Source organism: Carcharodon carcharias, chromosome 38 (assembly GCF_017639515.1).
Source record: "Carcharodon carcharias isolate sCarCar2 chromosome 38, sCarCar2.pri, whole genome shotgun sequence".
In the NCBI taxonomy this organism is placed as follows: domain Eukaryota; kingdom Metazoa; phylum Chordata; class Chondrichthyes; order Lamniformes; family Lamnidae; genus Carcharodon; species Carcharodon carcharias.
In genome coordinates, this window is record NC_054504.1 from 2739633 (window position 1) to 2757132 (window position 17500).

At 54.5% G+C, this 17500-nt stretch overlaps 1 protein-coding gene across 1 annotated transcript in view; it reads left to right on the top strand.

Moving 5' to 3' along the window:
• LOC121273049 (sarcoplasmic/endoplasmic reticulum calcium ATPase 1) overlaps positions 1–17500 on the top strand; it is a 73067-nt gene that overhangs the window by 4104 nt on the left and 51463 nt on the right. The window contains exons 3-5 of the mRNA XM_041180000.1: positions 1095–1177; positions 12799–12903; positions 13604–13742. Coding sequence (XP_041035934.1) covers positions 1095–1177; positions 12799–12903; positions 13604–13742 — 327 coding nt within the window. The remainder of the gene's footprint in view (positions 1–1094; positions 1178–12798; positions 12904–13603; positions 13743–17500) is intronic.

A 17500-nucleotide genomic window follows, 5' to 3' on the forward strand; every position in this document is an offset into this window, starting at 1 on the left:
CTTGTACCCTACGCCCCTATGAATAAAGCCCAGGAGAGCGAATGCTTTGTTAAACAATATGAGAGCCGCACTGTTGGGGGGATCAATGCTGAGGGAGGCTGCACAAGAGACCCTCGGACAGTGCGGCGCTCACTCAGCACTGACCCTCGGACAGTGCGGCGCTCCCTCATCACTGACCCTCCGACACTGTGAGGGGAATGATCCCAGCTCCTGCAGCCTCTGCATGTGAACAGTGCTTCCTGACCATGGTACCGATTCTGGTGAATCATTCCCTCCTCCAGCCCCTACACCCCTCCCTATCTCTGTAACCTCCTCCAGCCCCTTCAACCCTCCCTGTCTCTGTAACCTCCTCCAGCCCCCTACACCCCTCCCTATCTCTGTAACCTCCTCCAGACCCTACACCCCTCCCTATCTCTGTAACCTCCTCCAGCCCCTACACCCCTCCCTATCTCTGTAACCTCCTCCAGCCCCTACACCCCTCCCTATCTCTGTAACCTCCTCCAGCCCCTACACCCCTCCCTATCTCTGTAACCTCCTCCAGCCCCTACACCCCTCCCTATCTCTGTAACCTCCTCCAGACCCTACACCACTCCCTATCTCTGTAACCTCCTCCAGCCCCTACACCCCTCCCTATCTCTGTAACCTCCTCCAGCCCCTACACCCCTCCCTATCTCTGTAACCTCCTCCAGCCCCCTACAACCCTCCCTATCTCTGTAACCTCCTCCAGCCCCTACACCCCTCCCTATCTCTGTAACCTCCTCCAGCCCCTAAACCCCTCCCTATCTCTGTAACCTCCTCCAGCCCCTACACCCCTCCCTATCTCTGTAACCTGCTCCAGCCCCTACACATCTCCCTATCTCTGTAACCTCCTCCACCCCTACACATCTCCCTATCTCTGTAATCTCCTCCAGCCCCTACAACCCTATCTCTGTAACCTCCTCCAGCCCCTACACCCCTCCCTATCTCTGTAACCTCCTCCAGCCCCCTACACCCCTCCCTATCTCTGTAACCTCCTGTCCTGGAGTAGTTGTTACAGTTAATGGGGTTCTTAGTGATTTCTCCGCTAATGCAATCTGATTCCATCTACCTTTCAGGCAAAACACTTTGGCAACTGGTAGCTGAGCAGTTTGAGGATCTCCTTGTCCGAATTTTATTGCTGGCAGCTTGCATCTCCTTTGTAAGTATCGCTTGGCTTCCCAACACCCACACAAAAACTCTCGTATCCCATTCCCCCATCACCCCCCCTCGTCTCTCTGTTCCCTGACCCTCAGCCTGGCCACCCCTTGATTGTAAGATTCTCATCTCACCGTCCGGTATTCAAATCAATACACGACCCTACTTCTGTGTCTCTCTGTAACCTCCTCCAGACCCCCTACACCCCTTCCCTATCTCTGTAACCTCCTCCAGCTCCCTACACCCCTCCCCATCTCTGTAACCTCCTCCAGCCACTACAATCCTCCCTATCTCTGTAACCTCCTCCAGTCCCCTACACCCCTCCCTATCTCTGTAACCTCCTCCAGCCCCCTACACCCCTCCCTATCTCTGTAACCTCCTCCAGCCCCTACACCCCTCCCTATCTCTGCAACCTCCTCCAGCCCCCTATACCCCTCCCTATCTCTGTAACCTCCTCCAGCCCCCTACACCCCTCCCTATCTCTGTAACCTCCTCCAGCCCCTACAACCCTCCCTATCTCTGTAACCTCTTCCAACCCCAAAACCCTCCCTATCTCTGTAACCTCCTCCAGCCCCTACACCCCTCCCTATCTCTGTAACTTCCTCCAGCCCCTACAACCCTCTCTATCTCTGTAACCTCCTCCAGCCCCTGTAAACCTCCCTATCTCTGGAACCTCCTACAAACCTCCGAGATCTCTGGTGTCCTCGAATTCCGGCCTCTCGAGCATCCCCCGATTCCCATCGCTCCGACATTGGCGACCGGGCCTTCAGCTGCCTGAGGGGAGGGCCCTAAGCTCTGGAATTCCCTCCCTGAACCTCTCCCCCTCTCTCTCTCTCTCTCTCTGTCTCTTTCTCGGTCTCTCTCACTCTTTCACTTTCTCCCTTTCACTAATTCACTCGGGCTCAATGTCAAAACCTGTCTGATGGTGGCTCCTGAGAAGTTCATTGGGGGTGTTATTGGTTCAGAATAGTGTCAGTTGGTTCGCAGCCTGAGACAGTCACAATGACCAGGATAAAGAAATAGTATTTTACCAACCAAGCATTGTGCCGGCCAGGCCTAAGTTAGTCCACGCTCGGTGCACCGTGTACAGTTCTGGTCTGGTTAGACCACACCCGGAGCACCGTGTACAGTTCTGGTCTGGTTAGACCACACCCGGAGCACCGTGTACAGTTCTGGTCCGGTTAGACCACACTCGGAGCACCGTGTACAGTTCTGGTCTGGTTAGACCACACTCGGAGCACCGTGTACAGTTCTGGTCCGGTTAGACCACACTCGGAGCACTGTGTAGAGTTCTGGTCTGGTTAGATTACACACAGAGCACCGTGTACAGTTCTGGTCTGGTTAGACCACACCCGGAGCACCGTATACAGTTCTGGTCTGGTTAGACTACACTCGGAGCACCGCATACAGTTCTGGTCCGGTTAGACCACACTCAGAGCACTGTGTAGAGCTCTGGTCTGGTTAGATTACACACAGAGCACCGTGTACAGTTCTGGTCTGGTTAGACCACACTCGGAGCACCGTGTACAGTTCTGGTCACAGAGTACTCTGAGAAGGGTGCGACAGGAGCATCCTGGGCCTGGTAATCAGCAGCACCTAGAGGAGAGTGAGAGAGGAGGACCTATTTCCACCTGTCACTGTGTGTGACATGAAATTAAAACAAGTTAATGATTGAGGGGTGTCTCTTCCGTGTCTGTTTTGATTGGCCAACTGGTTTAAAGCAGGAGATGTCAATCCAGTCGAAGAGTGCAGTGAAGCAATTCACTTTTAAATCATTTGACTTCCATATTAATCAATGAAATAGAATAGAGATGACTGTGCAGGTGATGTGTTGCAGCTGTTGCACGTGGGTGTCTAGCGGGTGCTTGCGCGACCTACAGTGGCCACATCTGCAGCAACCTTCGGCTGAGAGTTGGAAGAGCTGGGGTCCGACCTCAGGACACTGAGACACGTCATGGGAGGGGGTGGGGGGGGTTGGGGGGTGGGTGGCGGTGGGGTTGGCGGAGGGTGGGGGGAGAGTTACCCGGACACCCTGCTTCAGGAGACAGTCACGCCCCTTCAGATCGTCGACATCAAATTTGGACCGTGATCAGGGACAGGGAGGGTGTGACTGGGAGTGAGGTGGGTACAAGGGGGGGAGAAGAAAAGAGAACTGTAGTGGTAATACTGGAATAGATACTGTGCTCCGCAGCCCGCAGCAAAGACAGAGAGACCCGAAGGCTATGTTGCCTACCTGGTGCCAAGGTTAAGGACATCTCTTCTGGGCTGGAGAGGAACTTGGAGTGGGAGGAGAAGGATCCAGTTGTCGTGGTCCACGTAGGTACCAACGGCATTCGCAGGACTAGGAATGAGGTTCCGCTGAGGGACTGGGAGCAGCTCGGGGCTAAATTACAATGCAGAACCACAAAGGCGATAACCTCCTGGTTACTACCTGAGTCACGTGCAAATTGGCGTAGGGTAAGTAAGATTAGAGGGGTAAACGCGTAGCTCAGAGACTGGCGTGGGAGAAATGGGTTCCGATTTGTGGGGCACCGGCGCTAGTTCTGGGGAAGGAGAGAGCTGTTCCACTGGAGCAGGCTTCATTTGAACCACGCTGGGACCAGTGTCCTGGTGAATAGTGTAGCTCGGGTCGTAGCTGGGACTTTAAACTAATTAGTGGGGTGTGGGGGGGGTGGTGGGGAAGTGATAGGGTTCAATTGAAGGGAAGTTCAAAAAGTCAGCAAGAGAGGAGAGACCAGAGGTGCGGGGTAGTGAAGAGGTGAACGATAATCAAGGCGTGACAGGAAGGGGCAGAAAAATATAAGCAGAAACCAGAACCAGAATGAGTAATAACGGTTAAAAAGTCAAAGCTTAGGGCTCTTTATCTGAATGCATGCAGCATTTGTAACAAGATGGATGAGTGTGCAGCACAAATAGAAATAAGTGAATATGACTTGATAGCTATTACAGGGTGACCAAGACTGGGAACTCAATATCCAAGGGTATTCGACGTTCTGGGGAAAAAAATAGGCAAAAAATGAAAAGGAGGTGGGGTAGCTTTGTTAACAAAGGAAGGTGGTGAGTAGTGATATCGGCGCAATAGATCGTGATGTGGAATCAGTTTGAGTGGAAGTAAGAAATAGCAAGGGAAAGAAGACATGAGGGAGGGTCATCTATAGGCCCCCGAAGAGTTGTAGGATAAAGTATAAATCAGGAGGTAATAGAGGTCTCTAAGGAGGCCACTACAATTGTCGTGTGTGATTTTAATCTGGTTGTTGACTGGCATGGGTAACATGGAAGATGAATTTGTACGGTGCATCAGGGATTGTTTCTTAACGTAATATGTTGCAGAATCTACCCAGGAACAGGCTATTTTAGATCTAGTAATAAGAAATATCAAAGTTAAGGATCCTCGAAGGGAGGTGCGATCACAACATGGTGGAATTTCAAATTCAGTTTGAGGGTGAGCCACTCGGGTCTCAAACCAGTGCCCTCAACTTAAATAAGGGCCATCACAAAGGCACGGGGAAAGAGTTATCTAAAGCGAGCTGGGGAAATAGACTAAATGGGGATGAGCAGTGGGAGACATTCAAGCAGATATTTCATAATGCTCAGCAGAAATGTATCCCGGTCAAAATGGACTCGAAGAGAAGGATGAACCACCCCATGGTTAGCAAAGGTGGTCCAGGAGAGCTTCCAATCAAAAACTCAGGCATACAAAGCGGTGAGAACCAATGGTGGGCCAGAGGATTGGGAGTGTTGTAGGAACCATCAGCTGGTGGCTAAAAAGCTAACAAAGAGGGAGAAAATTGATTGTGAAAGTAAATTGGGAAGGAACGTAAAAACAAGCAGCAAGAGCTATATAAAAAGAGGGAGAGTAGCTAAAGTGAGCCAGGAGGATGAGACTGGAAAATTGATAAAGGGGAACAGGGAAGTGGCAGATAATTTAAACCAATATTTTGCATCGGACTTCATGGTGGAGGACCCGATAAACACCCCAAAGATATCAGATAAGCAAGGAGCTAATGGGAGGAAAGATCTTGTAACAGTCTCTATCACGAGGGACCAAGTATTTGACAAACGAATAGGACCAAAGGCAAACAAATCGTGTGGACCTGGTGACCGGGATCCAAGGGTTTTTTAAAGGAAGTGGCTGCAGAGATAGTGGGGACATTGGTCGAAATATTCCAGAACTCACCGGATTGTGGGAGGGTCCCAGAGGATTGGAAAACCGCTATTATGTGGCGCCCCTGTTCAAGAAGGGAGAGAGACAAAAGGCAGGAAACTATAGGCCAGTCAGCCTAACATCTGTCGTTGGGAAAATGCTAGAGTCCATCACTAAGGACGAAATAGCAGGATATTTCGAAAAGCTTAACACAAGCAAACAGAGCCAACATGGTTTTGTGAAAGGGAAATCACATTTGACAAATTTGCTAGAGTTCTTTGAGGATAGAACAAGCAGGGCTGATAAAGGGGAACCGGTAGATGTGGTGTATTTGGATTTCCAGAAGGTATTCGATAAGATGCCACATGAAAGGTTAATTGGACAAGATAGGAGCTCACGGTATTGGGTGGGGGGGGTGGGGGGGTAATGTATTAGCACGGATCGAGGATTGGTAAACACACAGAAGACAGAGAGTCGGGGTTAAGGGGGTCTTTTTCAGGTTGGGAAGACATAACTAGTGGAGTGCCACAAGGGTCAGTCCTGGGGTCTCAATTATTTACTAGCTATTATAAGACTTGGAGGAGGGGGCAGGGTGTTATGTATCCAAACTTGCTGATGATGCAAAAATAGGTGGGAGGTCATGTTGTGATGAGGGCATGAAGAATCTGGAAGCGGATATAGATAGGTTGCGTGAGTGGGCAAGAACTTGGCAGGTGGAGTTTAATGTAGAAAATCGTGAGGTCATGCACTTTGACAGGAAGAATCAAAAGGCAAACTGCTATTTAAATGGAGAGAGACTCCACAAGAGAGCGGCACAGAGGGATCTGGGTGTTCTTGTGCACGAAACACAAAAAGTTAGCGTGCAGGTGCAACAAGTCATTAAGAACTCGAATGGGACTTTTCACCTGTAGCGTAGGGGGTTGGGGTTTAAGAATGGGGAAGTCTTGATGCAACGGTACAGGCCGCACCCGGAGAACTGTGGACAGTTTTGGTCCCTGTTTTTAAGAAAGGATACACTGACATTGAGGGCAGTTCTAAAGAGATTCACCAGTCTGATTCCTGGGATGAAGGGGTTGACTTACCAAGAACGGCTGAAGAGGTCAGGCCTTTATTCATTGGAGTTTAGAGGAATTGGGGGGGGGTGGGGTGATCTTATTGAAACGTAGAGGATTCTGAAGGGGCTTGACAGGGTAGGTGTTCAGAGGATGTTTCCCACCAGTGGGGGAATCTCGAACTAGGGGACATGGTTTCGGAATAAGGGGGACGGTCAATTAAAGCTGGGATGCGAAGGAATTTCATCTCTCAGAGGCTAGCGATATGTGTGGAAATCTCTACCCCAGAGAGTTCTGGAGGCTGGATCGCTGAAAGTACTTAAGGAGGAGGTAGATAGATTTTTGAAATATCGGGAGGGTTGTTGGGCTACGAGGAGCTGGCGTGAAAGAGGAGTTGAGGCCTGGGGCAGATCAGCCGTGATCTTAATGAATGGCAGGGCAAGCTTGAGGGGCCGAATTGCCTACTCCTGCTCCTATACCTTATGTTCTCATGTGTACAGTCCTTAACTGGTTAGGCTACACTCGGAGCACCGTGTACAGTTCTGGTCTGGTTAGACCACGCTCGGAGCACCGTGTACAGTTCTGGTCTGGTTAGACCACACTCAGAGCACCGTGTACAGTTCTGGTCTGGTTAGACCACACTCGGAGCACCGTGCACAGTTCTGGTCTGGTTAGACCACACTCGGAGCACCGTGTACAGTTCTGGTCCAGTTAGACCACACTCGGAGCACCGTGTACAGTTCTGGTCTGGTTAGACCACACTCGGAGCACCGTGTACAGTTCTGGTCCGGTTAGACCACACTCGGAGCACTGTGTACAGTTCTGAACTGGTTAGACCTCACTCGGAGCACCGTGTACAGTTCTGGTCCGGTTAGACCACGCTCGGAGCACCGTGTACAGTTCTGGTCCGGTTAGACCACACTCGGAGCACCGTGTACAGTTCTGGTTCGGTTAGACCACACTCGGAGCACCGTGTACAGTTCCGGTCTCCACATTATAAAATGGATATAGAGGCATTGGAAAAGGTGTAAAAAGGATTCACAAGGATGGTACCTGATCAGAGAGGTTATAACTATCAGGAAAGGCTGAACAGGCTGGAGATCTTTTCTCTAGAGAGAATGCTGAGGGGGTGACCTGATTGAGATCTTTAAGATGATGAAAGGGGTTCGATGGTGTAGACGTAGAGAAGATGTTTCCACTTGTGGGAGAGATGAGAACGATATCGGACAGTCACTAATAAATCCAATCGGGGAATTCAGGAGAAACGTCTTTACCCAGAGAATGGGGAGAATGCGGGACTCGCTCCCACGGGGAGTGGTTGAGGTGAATTTTCTCGATCTACTTAACTGGAGAAGCTGGATTAAACAGATGAGGGAGCGAAGGCTGGAATAAATAGGACACCTGCTTCCTGTCATTCAGTGTTTTTGTGGAATCCAACAGCAGGGTCTTTTGAGTAAACACAAATAGAACAAATTTATACAGTTAGGATTACATCTTAGACATTTCAGCTAAATCAGGTGCTGGCATCTTCAGATGCCAGAGGGAGTGTGGTGGGGACAGGAAAGGAGAGCAAGCCAGAGGGAGAGACTGACAGACAGAAAGAGCGAGACAGCGAGAGAGAGAGAAAGAGAGAGTCAAAGAGAGGCAGAGAGAGAGAGAGAGTTGGAGAGAGAGAGAGAGACAGATACAGAAAGAGACAGAGACAGACAGACAGAGAGAAACAGTGAGACTCAGAGAGGGAGAGAGAGAGCACGGGATAGAGAGAGAGACACAGAGAGAGAGAGAGACAGAGACAGAAAGAGATAGAGAGAGAGACAGACAAACAGTGATACTTAGAGAGGGAGAGAGAGAGAGCAAGACAGAGAGAGAGAGAGAGACAGAGAGAGAGAGAGACAGAGAGACAGAGACAGACAGACAGAGAAAAACAGTGAGACTCAGAGAGGGAGAGAGAGCGAGACAGAGAGAGAGACACACACACACACACACAGAGACAGAGACAGAAAGAGATAGAGACAGACAGACAGAGCAAAACAGTGAGACTCAGAGAGGGAGAGAGAGAGAGCGAGACAGAGAGAGAGAGAGACAGAGACAGAGAAAGAGGGACAAAGTGAGAGAGAGAGAGACACAGAGAGACAGATAGAGAGAAAGTGAGACGGAGAAAGAGAGAGAGACAGACAGAGAGAGAGGGACACAGCGAGAGAGAAAGAGAGAGAGAGAGACAGAGACAGAGAGACACAGTGACAGAGAGACATAGAGAGAGATATGGGGGAGAGAGACAGAGACACAGAGAGAGAGAGCAAAAGGATGAGACAGAGAGAGACTTAAAGAGAGAGGTGGAGAGAGAGAGAGAGATACAGAGAGAGAATGAGAGGCTGAGACAGAGAGAGTCAGAAAGAGAGAGAGGGGATGAGGCAGAGACACAGAGAGAAAACCAGACAGAAATAGAGGCAGGGGGAAAGAGTGAGCAACAGAGGGAGAGATGGAGAGGGACTGAGAGAGGATGAGACAGGGTGATAGAGAGAGGCAGAGAGACAGACAGAGAGGGAGAGAGAGAGAGAGGTAAACAGATGGGGTGTGAAAGATAGAAAGCCAGTGACAGAGGGAGACTAAGATAGTGAGAGGCAGAGAGAGAGAGAGAGAGACACACACACAGAGAGAGGGATAGACAGCGATTTGGGGTGGGGAGAGAGAGAGAGAGAGAGAGAGAGACAGGGAAAGGGAGATAGAATGTCACCGAGAGATGGAGAGAGAGCGAGAGCGTTAGAGGGGACCAAGAAAGAGATGGACAGAGGGTGAGACAGACACACGGGAACAAACAGAGAGAGAGAGAGGGAGCAAGAGAGATGGTGAGACAGTGGGGCAGAGAGAGACAGCGAGATGGGGATGGAGAGAGAGGGAGAGGCAGAATCATGGATTCCTAAACTTCCCTCCCAACATCGGTTTGCCTGAAATCTTTCCACCATCACATGAACAGTGCCTAAGATGCACGCACAATGACAGGCCCATGTAAACACGTCACGGGGTGTCATTACACCTCCGGGCTACCTGGGGACGCTCTGCTGCCAATACCTCTACCCGACGTTCAGCTCCAGTTGAACAATGGTTCGAATCTGTGGCTAACTTAACTTCTGCTCTCTAACGCCAATTCACCTGATACCTCGGACTGGAATCTGCATTTATATGTAGCCTACTGCTGTAGCAAACCACACTCACGCTGGCAATAGGTGCGTCAGCGAGAGAAAACACAACCTTGAAACATAAAAGGAGATACGAGCGGAGAGGGGACCAAAACCTCAGTCAGAGAGGTCGGTTTTAAGGAGCTCTTAAAGGAGGAGGAGAGAGAGAGAGAGAGAGAGAGAGAGAGTGAGACGGAGAGGGTTCAGGGAGAGAATTCCAGAGCTTAGAGCCCTCCCCAGGCAGCTGAAGGCCCGGCCGCCAATGGTGGAGCGATGGGAATCGGGGGATGCTCGAGAGGCTGGAACTGGAGGAGCGCAGTGATCTCGGAGGGTTGTAGGAGGTGACAGAGATAGAGAGGGTTGTAGGGGCTGGAGGAGGTTACAGAGAAAGGGAGGGGGTGTAGGGGCTGGAGGAGGTTACAGAGATACTCGCTCAGCATTCGCCTAGCGAAAGTGCGGTGTTCCCTTCGAATTGACCCTCTGACAGTGCCCTGTAGCTAACTCCTGCTGTACCTGTCCTGGGAGTGTTTGATGGGGATAGTGTAGAGGGAGATTTACTCTGTATCTAACCCCGTGCTGTACCTGTCCTGGGAGTGTTTGATGGGGACAGTGTAGAGGGAGATTTACTCTGTATCTAACCCTGTGCTGTACCTGTCCTGGGAGTGTTTGATGGGGACAGTGTAGAGGGTGCTTTACTCTGTATCTAACCCCGTGCTGTACCTGCCCTCGGTTGCTACTATCTTTCTCATTCTGTGGCCTTGTCCGCTCCCTCACTGCATCACTCACTCTGTATAGTCTTCAAGAAGTTCAGGAAGAGGCAGAGATTTGCGTTTCGACAGATGGCTGTGAACACCCTCCCCGGCCAGACTCCCCCACACCACCACCTCTCCTTGAGTGCAGTTGCAGGACATGTGAGATGCTGAGATTAGGTAATTAAGTCTTGGTGTTGGTAACTTTATCCCGTCAGCGGTGAAGTGCACATTCCTCTTTCCAAAGGTCACTTTGAAGGATATTTTAACCATTTCCACACCAACCTGTGAACACAGTGGGTTCAAGCCCCAAATAAACCCCTGAGAACTGGGGTCTGTTTCCATTCCTGTACTGAGGGAGAGCCGCACTGTGGGAGGGTCAGTGCTGAGGGAGTGCCGCACTGTCGGAGGGTCAGTGCTGAGGGAGCGCCGCACTGTCGGAGGGTCAGTAGCGAGGGAGAGCCGCACTGTCGGAGGGTCAGCGCTGAGGGAGAGCCGCACTGTCGGCGGGTCAGTGCTGAGGGAGCGCCGCACTGTCGGAGGGTCAGTGCTGAGTGAGCGCCGCACTGTCGGAGGGTCAGTGCTGAGGGAGCGCCGCACTGTCGGAGGGTCAGTGCTGAGGGAGCGCCGCACTGTCGGAGGGTCAGTGCTGAGGGAGCACCGCACTGTCGGAGGGTCAGTGCTGAGGGAGCGCCGCACTGTGGGAGGGTCAGCGCTGAGGGAGCGCCGCACTGTCGGAGGGTCAGCGCTGAGGGAGAGCCGCATTGTGGGAGGGTCAGCGCTGAGGGAGCGCCGCACTGTCGGAGGGTCAGTGCTGAGGGAGAGCCGCACTGTGGGAGGGTCAGCGCTGAGGGAGCGCCGCACTGTCGGAGGGTCAGTGCTGAGGGAGAGCCGCGCTGTTGGAGGGTCAGCGCTGAGGGAGAGCCGCACTGTGGGAGGGTCAGTGCTGAGGGAGCGCCGCACTGTCGGAGGGTCAGTGCTGAGGGAGAGCCGCACTGTGGGAGGGTCAGCGCTGAGGGAGCGCCGCACTGTCGGAAGGTCAGTGCTGAGGGAGAGCCGCACTGTGGGAGGGTCAGTGCTGAGGGAGAGCCGCGCTGTCGGAGGGTCAGTGCTGAGGGAGTGCAACATTGTCCAAGGGTCAGTGCTGAGGGAGAGCCGCACTGTCGGAGGGTCAGTGCTGAGGGAGAGCCGCACTGTCGGAGGGTCAGTGCTGAGGGAGCGCCGCACTGTCGGAGGGTCAGTGCTGAGGGAGACCCGCACTGTGGGAGGGTCAGTGCTGAGGGAGCGCCGCACTGTCGGAGGGTCAGTACTGAGGGAGAGCCGCACTGTCGGAGGGTCAGTGCTGAGGGAGAGCCGCACTGTCGGAGGGTCAGTGCTGAGGGAGCGCCGCACTGTCGGAGGGTCAGTGCTGAGGGGGAGCCGCACTGTCGGAGGGTCAGTGCTGAGGGAGCGCCGCACTGTCGGAGGGTCAGTGCTGAGGGAGCGCCGCACTGTCGGAGGGTCAGTACTGAGGGAGAGCCGCACGGTCGGAGGGTCAGCGCTGAGGGAGAGCCGCGCTGTCGGAGGGTCAGTACTGAGGGAGAGCCGCACTGTGGGAGTGTTAGTGCTGAGGGAGAGCCGCACTGTCGGAGGGTCAGTGCTGAGGGAGAGCCGCACTGTCGGAGGGTCAGTGCTGAGGGAGAGCCGCACTGTCGGAGGGTCAGTGCTGAGGGAGCGCCGCACTGTCGGAGGGTCAGTGCTGAGGGAGAGCCGCACTGTCGGAGGGTCAGTGCTGAGGGAGAGCCGCACTGTGGGAGGGTCAGTGCTGAGGGAGTGCCGCACTGTGGGAGGGTCAGTGCTGAGGGAGAGCCGCACTGTGGGAGGGTCAGTGCTGAGGGAGAGCCGCACTGTCGGAGGGTCAGTGCTGAGGGAGAGCCGCACTGTCGGAGGGTCAGTGCTGAGGGAGCGCCGCACTGTCGGAGGGTCAGTGCTGAGGGAGAGCCGCACTGTGGGAGGGTCAGTGCTGAGGGAGCGCCGCACTGTGGGAGGGTCAGTGCTGAGGGAGCGCCGCACTGTGGGAGGGTCAGTGCTGAGGGAGAGCCGCACTGTCGGAGGGTCAGTGCTGAGGGAGCGCCGCACTGTCGGAGGGTCAGTGCTGAGGGAGAGCCGCACTGTCGGAGGGTCAGTGCTGAGGGAGAGCCGCACTGTCGGAGGGTCAGTGCTGAGGGAGAGCCGCACTGTGGGAGGGTCAGTGCTGAGGGAGCGCCGCACTGTGGGAGGGTCAGTGCTGAGGGAGAGCCGCACTGTCGGAGGGTCAGTGCTGAGGGAGAGCCGCGCTGTGGGAGGGTCAGGGGTCGAGGGGGAGGTGGGTGTGGGGGCGATGTATCGCGCGGGTCTTTCCAAGGCCTGGCAGGGTCAGGATGTCCCTGGAGCCCGCTGTTGTCCAGCCACCCGGTTGTATCCGTGAAGGGGTCACTCGCTGACCGCTGCGACTCTTTTGTCTCCCCCCCCACCCCCCACTTCAGGTGCTGGCTTGGTTTGAGGAAGGGGAGGAGACGATCACAGCCTTCGTGGAGCCTTTTGTCATCCTGCTGATCCTCATCGCCAACGCAGTGGTGGGCGTGTGGCAGGTAAGACCCAAACCCGACAGCCAGGCTCTGCTGCTTTTCTAGGGCCGCTTCCGTACCCCCCCCACCACCACCCCCCAACCAGTCAACTGACCCGCTCGTGTGGCCTCAACTCCGCTTCCCTGGGGAGACGGACCACCCTCTTGGGGAGAAGAAATTCCTCCTCCTCTTCGTCTTCAACGGGGAGATCCCCTCGTTCTGAAACTGTGCCCCCCCCACCTCCCCCTCCCTCCACCCTCCTCGTTGTAGATTCCCTCCCACTCCTCCCCCCCCAACAACGTGGGGGAGATATCTTCCCAGCGAGCACCCCCACGGCCCCCGACACCCACCACCCCCCCCCCTCCGAATCTAATCCGTCTCGATAAGATCGCCTCTCGTTCGTCTGAACTCCCAACGGGTAACAGGGCCCAACCTGCTCAGCAGACAAACCCCCCCGCCCCCACCCACCGCCGACCTTCTTCATCCCAGGAATCGGCCGAGTGAGAAAGCTTCTCTGAACGGCCTCCAGCGCGAGTCTGTCCCCTCCTTAAGTAAAGGGGACCGGAACCGTCCGCAGCGCCCCAAGGGGCGGTTTCACCCAACGCCCCGGACAGTCGGAGCGAGACTCCCCCTCCCCAACCACCACCACCACCACCCACCTCCCCCCCAACCCAACCCAACCGTTCTGCGTCTCACGGCTGTGCGGGATCTTTCTGTGCCGCAGGAGCGCAACGCCGAAGATGCCATTGAGGCCCTGAAGGAGTATGAGCCCGAGATGGGGAAGGTGTACCGGACGGACAAGAAGCTGGTCCAGCGGATCAAGGCTCGGGAGATTGTCCCCGGTGACATCGTGGAGGTAGCAGGTGAGACGCAAAAAGGGGGAGGCCCCCGGGGGTGGGGTGGGGTGTCGGGGGGTGGGGGGGGTAACTCAGGTTAATCGGGGCCTTACTCTGTATCTAACCCCGTGCTGTACCTGTCCTGGGAGTGTTTGATGGGGACAGTGTAGAGGGAGATTTACTCTGTATCTAACCCCGTGCTGTACCTGTCCTGGGAGTGTTTGATGGGGACGGTGTAGAGGGAGATTTACTCTGTATCTAACCCCGTGCTGTACCTGTCCTGGGAGTGTTTGATGGGGGACGGTGTAGAGGGAGATTTACTCTGTATCTAACCCCGTGCTGTACCTGTCCTGGGAGTGTTTGATGGGGACGGTGTAGAGGGAGATTTACTCTGTATCTAACCCTGTGCTGTACCTGTCCTGGGAGTGTTTGATGGGGACGGTGTAGAGGGAGATTTACTCTGTATCTAACCCCGTGCTGTACCTGTCCTGGGAGTGTTTGATGGGGACAGTGTAGAGGGAGATTTACTCTCTATCTAACCCCGTGCTGTACCTGTCCTGGGAGTGTTTGATGGGGACAGTGTAGAGGGAGATTTACTCTGTATCTAACCCCGTGCTGTACCTGTCCTGGGAGTGTTTGATGGAGACAGTGTAGAGGGAGATTTACTCTGTATCTAACCCCGTGCTGTACCTGTCCTGGGAGTGTTTGATGGGGACAGTGTAGAGGGAGATTTACTCTGTATCTAACCTCGTGCTGTACCTGTCCTGGGAGTGTTTGATGGGGACAGTGTAGAGGGAGATTTACTCTGTATCTAACCCCGTGCTGTACCTGTCCTGGGAGTGTTTGATGGGGGACGGTGTAGAGGGAGATTTACTCTGTATCTAACCCCGTGCTGTACCTGTCCTGGGAGTGTTTGATGGGGACGGTGTAGAGGGAGATTTACTCTGTATCTAACCCGTGCTGTACCTGTCCTGGGAGTGTTTGATGGGGACGGTGTAGAGGGAGATTTACTCTGTATCTAACCCCGTGCTGTACCTGTCCTGGGAGTGTTTGATGGGGACGGTGTAGAGGGAGATTTACTCTGTATCTAACCCCATGCTGTACCTGTCCTGGGAGTGTTTGATGGGGACGGTGTAGAGGGAGATTTACTCTGTATCTAACCCTGTGCTGTACCTGTCCTGGGAGTGTTTGATGGGGACGGTGTAGAGGGAGATTTACTCTGTATCTAACCCCGTGCTGTACCTGTCCTGGGAGTGTTTGATGGGGATGGTGTAGAGGGAGATTTACTCTGTATCTAACCCCGTGCTGTACCTGTCCTGGGAGTGTTTGATGGGGACAGTGTAGAGGGAGATTTACTCTGTATCTAACCCCGTGCTGTACCTGTCCTGGGAGTGTTTGATGGGGACGGTGTAGAGGGAGATTTACTCTGTATCTAACCCCGTGCTGTACCTGTCCTGGGAGTGTTTCATGGGGACGGTGTAGAGGGAGATTTACTCTGTATCTAACCCCGTGCTGTACCTGTCCTGGGAGTGTTTGATGGGGACGGTGTAGAGGGATCCTTACTCTGTATCTAACCCCGTGCTGTACCTGTCCTGGGAGTGTTTGATGGGGACAGTGTAGACGGAGCTTTACTCTGTATCTAACCCCGTGCTGTACCTGTCCTGGGAGTGTTTGATGGGGACGGTGTAGAGGGAGATTTACTCTGTATCTAACCCCGTGCTGTACCTGTCCTGGGAGTGTTTGATGGGGACAGTGTAGAGGGAGATTTACTCTGTATCTAACCCCGTGCTGTACCTGTCCTGGGAGTGTTTGATGGGGACGGTGTAGAGGGAGATTTACTCTGTATCTAACCCCGTGCTGTACCTGTCCTGGGAGTGTTTGATGGGGACGGTGTAGAGGGAGATTTACTCTGTATCTAACCCCGTGCTGTACCTGTCCTGGGAGTGTTTGATGGGGACAGTGTAGAGGGAGCTTTGCTCTATATTGAACCAACTATGGCTGGTGGATGGTCAACACTGAGGGAGGGTCAGTGCTGAGGGAGAGCTGCACTATCGGAGGGTCAGTGCTGAGGGAGAGCCGCACTGTCAGACGGTCAGTGCTGAGGGAGCGCCGCACTGTCGGAGGGTCAGTACTGAGGAAGCGCTGCACTGTCAGAGGGTCAGCGCTGAGGGAGAGCCGTGCTGTCGGAGGGTGAGTGCTGAGGGTGAGCCGCACTGTGGGAGGGTCAGTACTGAGGGAGCGCCGCACTGTGGGAGGGTCAGTGCTGAGGGAGAGCCGCACTGTCGGAGGGTCAGTGCTGAGGGAGCACTGCACTGTCGGAGGGTCAGTGCTGAGGGATCGCCGCACTGTCGGAGGGTCAGTGCTGAGGGAGAGCCGCACTGTCGGAGGGTCAGTGCTGAGGGAGAGCCGCACTGTCGGAGGGTCATTGCTGAGCGAGAGCCGCAATGTCAGAGGGTCAGTACTGAGGGAGAGCCGCACTGTCGGAGGGTCAGCGCTGAGGGAGCGCCGCACTGTCGGAGGGTCAGCGCTGAGGGAGCGCCGCACTGTGGGAGGGTCAGTGCTGAGGGAGAGCTGCACTGTCAGAGTGTCAGTACTGAGGGAGAGCCGCACTGTCGGAGGGTCATTCCCGAGGGAGAGCCGCACTGTCAGAGGGTCAGTGCTGAGGGAGAGCCGCACTGTCAGAGGGTCAGTGCTGTTGGAGCGCCGCACTGTCGGAGGGTCAGTGCTGAGGGAGAGCCGCACTGTCAGAGGGTCAGTGCTGAGGGAGAGCCGCACTGTCGGAGGGTCAGTGCTGAGGGAGAGCCGCACTGTGGGAGGGTCAGTGCTGAGGGAGAGCCGCACTGTCGGAGGGTCAGTGCTGAGGGAGTGCCGCACTGTCGGAGGGTCAGTGCTGAGGGAGCGCCGTACCTTCAGAGGGTTAGTGAACGGCTCCCACCCTCGGTGCCATCACTAACATCGGTGAGATGACCAGCATCGATCGGGCTGGTCGGCCGGGGGCTGTGGCGCCGGGCTTGGGATGTGGAAAGCTCTTCCCCGGCGGAGGGAGGGTCTTTAACCAGGGGGTCCGAGACACAGTCTAGGAAAAGGGCACTGCGTCAGAATCACGTACCCAAACTCCCTCACTCCCGTCGGGAAGGACTGGGACGGCTGCTTGAGACGTGGAGGGCTGTTTGGGCTGTTTGTGGGGAAGGGGAGTACAGGAGAGAGGGGGGCAGCTCTGTCAGGGATCCCACACAGGAACAGTCAGCTGTCTGGCATCCTCCAGGACTGTGATGCTGTGAATTCAGTGTTTTGGAATCTGATGTACTCTCTCTATCCCTCCTCCCATCTCTCTCTCTCTCTCTCTCCCTGTCTCTCTCTCCCTCTCTGTCTCTCTCTCCCTCTCTGTCACTCTCTCTATCCCTCCTCCCATCTCTCTCTCTCTCTCTCTGTCTCTCTCTCCCTCTCTGTCACTCTCTCTATCCCTCCTCCCATCTCTCTCTCTCTCTCTCTGTCTCTCTCTCCCTCTCTGTCACTCTCTCTATCCCTCCTCCCATCTCTCTCTCTCTGTCTCTCTCTCCCTCTCTGTCACTCTCTCTATCCCTCCTCCCATCTCTCTCTCTCTCTCTCTTTCTCCCTGTCTCTCTCTCCCTCTCTGTCACTCTCTCTATCCCTCCTCCCATCTCTCTCTCTCTCTCTCTCTCCCTGTCTCTCTCTCCCTCTCTGTCTCTCTCTCCCTCTCTGTCACTCTCTCTATCCCTCCTCCCATCTCTCTCTCTCTCTCTCTTTCTCCCTGTCTCTCTATC